The 6,056-nt window shown below is 35.0% G+C and overlaps 1 protein-coding gene across 3 annotated transcripts; it reads right to left on the bottom strand.

The window, feature by feature from the left end:
* Positions 1–459: 459 nt before the first annotated feature.
* On the bottom strand, positions 460–3,233 carry LOC121261678. Of its 3 annotated transcripts, XM_041164153.1 has the most exons (4): positions 2,632–2,971; positions 1,800–1,860; positions 878–924; positions 460–798 (listed from the first exon to the last, which is right to left on the bottom strand). In XM_041164153.1, exons 1-4 carry the CDS (start codon positions 2,832–2,834, stop codon positions 753–755), a joined length of 357 nt encoding a protein of 118 aa, XP_041020087.1. In that variant the 5' UTR covers positions 2,835–2,971; the 3' UTR covers positions 460–752. The 3 variants fall into 3 exon arrangements, with proteins under 3 accessions (XP_041020087.1, XP_041020089.1, XP_041020088.1); XM_041164155.1 differs by lacking the exon at positions 2,632–2,971 and adding an exon at positions 3,026–3,233 and having other exon boundaries at positions 460–924; XM_041164154.1 differs by lacking the exon at positions 2,632–2,971 and adding an exon at positions 2,981–3,179 and having other exon boundaries at positions 460–924.
* Between the last annotated feature and the right edge of the window lie 2,823 nt (positions 3,234–6,056).

Below are 6,056 nucleotides of genomic sequence, written 5' to 3'. Positions count from 1 at the left end.
CTATTAGTAACATTAATCTGTCCATTTACTGTGCCCCTACTGAGCAGCTCCGATGAGCCACATGAGGGCTGTCAAGAAAAAGCTTGGCTAGTACTTTGCTCCTACAAAAAGATACAAAAGATAATTCGGAAATTACCATCATTAGTAGCACCGGGCACGACTTTGACCTAAACAGTACATGTTCTGGATTCTATGATCCTAACAAGCTTCCAATCATTGTTAGGAAATAATACCTAAAATTAGCTCACTTGATTGAGGTTCATAGCAAACGAGAAAGCAGAAATGGAAAAGGGCAGCTCACAGTAACCTAATCGTGGCAAGTGTAGGTACATGCTCGTCGTGATTCACATGAACTCCACGGTGAAATGGCAGATACTCTTAATTTGCAATAGTAGATATTCCTATACATTACTTGGATGCATGCCTAAATCAAGCAGATTAAATAAGAAGGTGCCAATCCTTTGGTCAATTTGTGAGTGCACCTCCTAATACCTCTTGCTGATAATTGCAAGCTGGTGAGTTACAGTTGAAGGTACTTAAATAGCTAAAACTATGTTAGTTCTACTACAGCTTTGACCACAATTTTCTTTAATGGTGTAACAGTGCGGTGCTTCGTGTACCAGAGTAGAGTAGCATGCATCATGACCTAACATTCCACATTTGACATTCATCTAGTAAGGTAAGCAAAATAAACCAAAAATCAAAAGGTTTGATTGACAAAAGCTTCAACAAAGCCCCAACCATCATCAGGATCAGGTCCAACCCAATAACCAGCCATCACCATATGGGTACAATAACCTACATTACAATGATAGGAAGTAATTTCAGAGACATATCTTGAGGGTGTCACTAAATGATGGCGATGACTCCAACTCACAGACAAAATGCCGCTATTTGCATTGCAGGTGGCAAGAAGCTTTGGAGCTGCAAATGTGATTGATACTCTCAGCTCAAAAGTACAAGCACAGAGAAGGTTGTTCAAATGTTCTATTTAAATATCCTACACATTATGGCTTATAGCATCTAAATATATCCAATTTTAATATCTTTGCAACTCAAAATTGGTTCCCCTACCAATAATAAGTCATCAATTTTAGGATTTAACAAAATAGAAAACCATACACTTTCTGTCATTGATTTCAATTGCATTGCATGTTTCTTTTTTTTATTCACAAGAACTCATTCAATCAAGATATGGACTTGGGTTTGCAATTAACTAGAAAGAATTTTTACTTCCTCAACAAGCGGGCAAACTTGGGCTGAAGTTTCTAGACTTAATGTAGGGCTTGCACTGGGAAAACAAAATCCTGTCACAATTTATGGTTTAGACGCTTCAGCTTTTAGATGTTGTAATCCAACCTAAGTTGGATCTTAATATTTTTGTTCAAAATAGTAACCTCATTCCATTACTAAGAAATGTGCAGTCTTTGTAATGGAAACTTTTATCAACCAACACACGTTCCATTACTGAGAAATGTGCATGTCTTAGTAAGGGAAACTATTATCAACCAACACACGTGTGCACGCAGATTTTATGCAAACAAATTGTGCTTTCAACACATGTCCAACCGATTCATCCTAACCTGGGGTTGGGTTGACTACATCCAATACTAAACATGAGTCACTGTGAAATCACCACTTGTCTCAAAAGCTTAAGCTGATGGGAAGAGGTAAATTTTATTATTTTATATCTTAACAGTCACCGGCTATGGTTTGAACATGATGAAAACTAAAACCAAGTAACAATCATTCTTTAATGGCTTCAATATACTGTACGCAAGAAGAAAGGGAAAGCAAACCTGTTCTGGCATTTGCTTGCCTTGAGAGTCTACCAGGAGATAATCTCCTTGGATGTACTTCCTGGAGGCAAGTCCCAACAAACAATAAGCATACAATACCAAATAAACATTATGCCACTAAGAAAACATCAAGCAACAATGTGTCTAAGCAGCAATATTAAGAACTTTCTGAAAACAAAATGTGACACAACATAGTTCTATACTTTAATCTTGACAACTTGCAGGACAGCCTAAAGAGAACCGCGCCCACCCCCAACCACACCCCGAACGCCCCCCCCCCCCCAAAAAAAAAAACCCCACAAATGGGACGAATCATAACTGGTGATACAAAACGCCACTCTTGGTATTTGACATTTTGTGATCCAGTGTGATTTACTGGATCCACCACCAACTTCATAAAACAGAAAACAAATAACACGAAAATTTTCTTATGCAGGACTCAATGGTATTCACGTTTAAGATTTAAATGTGATAAATCCATGGCTCACTCTTACATATTTTCTCAGAGGATATGCTAAAAAGGAAAAAAAGAAACCCACGGCACAAATCTAGCAGAAAGGAGCCGAAGCATGTGGATATAGAACCTGAATCGTAAAACACATACTTGAGTAAATCATTTAGACTTTTCGTGAATTAGAAAGTTTTCCGTAGTCTAATCAAACATGAAACTCCCGAAAGCAAAATTCTGCCGCGTCAACTACGTAGTCTAATGAAGAAAAATTACAGAGAGATTGATATCTTCTTCTTTTTTTTGATACATTTGGGGAAGGAGGCAGAGAGATTGATATCTATAACTATAATAAGCATTAGAAAAGAGCCCAGAAATAAATACACCATCCGAATGAGTCGGTTCTCATTCTTTCCACCCATTCGGTTCCCGAGAAAATGTGAAGAAAATAAAAAGGCAAAATTCCGAGTATGTTTGTTTGACATCGGTTTCAAGGGAAAAAAAAACCCAACCCAGCAAAGTAATGTAGCTGTAACTTGGGTAAATTCTTTTTTTTGGCAAGCAAGCCTTTTACCACTCGAATACATTGAAAAGTTTGTCCTTTCTTTTCTTTTTTCCTTGAAGACTCGAAAGATTTCTTTCCTGACATTTTCTCAATAACCAAAAAGGGGTCTGAGAGAGGAACTTTAGAAAGAGTGCTTCGGTACCAAAGGGTATTATTAACTTTTTTTACCTGAAGTTGGATTCGTGGATTACAGAGAGGCGTAGAGAAGCTTACGGAGAGGAAGTACGCCATTGACGAAGCTTTTCACTTCTTCGAAGTTCTTCTTAGGTGCCTCTTGGGTTTTAGAAGAAGATTGGACGACGCCGTTCTAAGCTGTTCTGCACCGCTGTATTTATGCTCATAGGTTTCTTTTCTTTTTCCTTTTTAGCCGGCCAAGTAAAAACGTTTCACTTCTGTTACAAAATTACTGAATTAATATTTAAGAGTAATGTTACGTCACTCTTAAATAGAAATTTTTTTACTGTAAATAGAATTTTTGAATATTTAATCCAGTGAGTTTTTAGACCAAGGTATTATTCTATTTTAGACAATTTTTAGCTATATATTAATAATACCAACATCGGCTTCAGTTTATCAAATTGTGAAATGAGACTGTTCATGAGAAAACAAAACAAAAAGAAATGTATTTAATTAATACTTTTTAAAATAGCAAAAAAGGATGCAGGATACTTTCTTATTCATATTTCCGTACGGATATTTACAATTTCTCTTATTATTTGTAAATAGAGTGGTGGAGTAATTTATGAATAATAATGAAATGGTTTAAATTAATATATTTTATTAAGATTTAGAAAATGAGAAAAAAAAATTGAATATAAGTTTTTAATATAATTTTTATTTTAACATTTGAAAAATTGTATTATATTTTGTATTATATCTAGGAGTTTGAAAAAATTGTAATGACTAAATAATGATTAGATGAAAAAATTAAAAAATTTAAATTAAAAAAATATTTTGTACTTGAATGATATTTTAAAAGGAAAAATGTGAAAATACCCGAAAATACTTATATTCCCAAATTAACCCTAATCTTAAGATAAGATATGGGGGCGGCTACTATGCCGCCCCATTTTGACCGCTGGGCATACCGCCCAGCGTAAATTTTTTTTTTTTTTTTTTTTTTTTTTCACATTTTTTTAACATATTTAAATATATTTAAAAAATAAAAAAAATACACCAATACATTTAAAATCACTTCCTTAACTATTAAGTAAAAAAAATAAAATAAAAAAATAAATTTTAATTAGAGATCAAATAAAAATATCAAATTAAAGAGATAAAATAGACTTTCTCATAAGATATACCGTAAAAACAATTGTATGCATTCTAACCAAAAGGTGTCACACAAGTCTTTTCAAGTTTTCATGACAAGTTGAATAAACTAAGCCACACACACTCAAAACACAATTTTATAAAATTAAGAATTAACAAACAAATTTATAAAGAAGGAAAAAAAAAAAAAACAGCTCCGCTACGTCCAGTCTTGAATGGGAGTCGGCTTGCAATCATCTGACACAGGCGTCACATCAGTATTAATGAGAAATTAAAAAAAAAAAAGAACAAGAAGAAGGTTGAAGAAGAACCACAATCAGATGCACTTCAGGCAAAAAAAAACCGATTCCAATTATCCCAAATCCAGGCTTTCTTCCAATTTGGTTCACATTTTTTTTTATAGAAACATTACATAAATCAAGGGGAAGTGAACTGCCTACAGCGATCAAATACTCATGACCATTCTTCAAGAAATCAAGTCTTCCAAAACCCCAGCAGTTATCAACTACGGTGCATCTTGGTGCCGTGTTTGTAGTCAAATCCTCCCAACATTCTCCCAACTGAGTAATAGTCAGATCCTCCCAACATATACACAGATATAAATGAATGCCCACAAACAACTCAGCAAATTCTACACCTATATTTCATTTTTACCGGGATCGTGAAAAGGTAGATGAGATGTTTGGTGCTGGAGAAGAGCGGTTGCATGATCGTGTGTGGTTGCACTCCTGAAGGCTAGCTTTTCTCATGGTTAACCAAAGCATTTAAGTTCGGCTCACAATCTATTAGTCTTTCTGTAATATAGTATATAATTTTCTTTCCTTTTACCTGTGAGGGTGACATGAATGAGCGAAGGTAAGATCAGATGTCTTCAAGCTGCTATAGGTTCAAAGATTATGTGATTGTATCTTCTAATCATGAACTGCAAACTATGTACGATAGTGTTTAATCAGTATTTGATAGATTATCAACTTTAAAAAAAAAAAAAAAAAAAAAAAAAAAAGGAGAAGTGGGATAGTCGGAGCATAGAGTTTACGTTGACCGAGATGAAGAGGGATAGAGATAGGGGTTGAAGGAGAAGGGGGAGGGGGCATATACGGGGAGAGGTGGGCCACGATTGCACCATGGTTGGGCGACTGTATTTAGCTTTTTTCATAAAAAAAAGCTGCCCAACCACCAACCAAATTCCAGTGGCCTCCAGCAGCCGAGGGCCAACCCTAGCGACCGGACTAGCAGTGATAATTCCGATCACCTCTCTCAAGAACTAGTGGCGATTAGAAATGATCTTAAAAATAATTAAGCAACCTTGTTTGGTAACATAGATGAAATGAGATAATATATCGAAAAAAATAAAAGAATCATCACACGGACAAAAATAACATATTGAAAAAAATTCACATATGGTCATACATGGCCGACGTTGAAATTGCCTCAATGGCGTGAGTTTTAGGAAGCTGTATCAGAAACTGATTCCATAATTTTGCTGATAGATTCTTCTTCTTAATACGTTTGAAAATCATTGCAAAAAAATCAGCAACTTAGGATGCCATACGAAATTTTAAGTGGTATGAGAACAAAACAAAAAAGATACATAAAGACAACACTGATTAGAGGATAGAAATTAATTGCACTTCACAAATGTCTGATATATAGCTTGACTCTGAAAGGAACCGACTTCCAGTGGAGAAACCAATAAACATTACCTGAAATCAGAAAATAAATTCAGTCCGAACAAAACTAAAGTGGAGCAAAACCCAAAAGAGCAACTCAATCAAACAGGGCAGAGCATACGATTCAGCAAGAGAAGCAACATGTTGAGTTTCATTTGAACTCTTCTTTGATTTTTGCTTTGATTTCTTCTCTCGTTTCTTACTCCTGCCAAGCAGTCACATAGGGATTTTGGTACGAAAATAATAAACCAGGGAATTAGAGTAACAATTTTATTTCTTTGTAAAATAAAGTGTGTTAGAAA

Source organism: Juglans microcarpa x Juglans regia, chromosome 4D, assembly GCF_004785595.1.
Source record: "Juglans microcarpa x Juglans regia isolate MS1-56 chromosome 4D, Jm3101_v1.0, whole genome shotgun sequence".
Classification (NCBI taxonomy): Eukaryota; Viridiplantae; Streptophyta; class Magnoliopsida; order Fagales; family Juglandaceae; genus Juglans; species Juglans microcarpa x Juglans regia.
The sequence above is the reverse complement of the archived record's forward strand: the minus strand, read 5'-3'. Positions and strand labels throughout refer to the sequence as shown.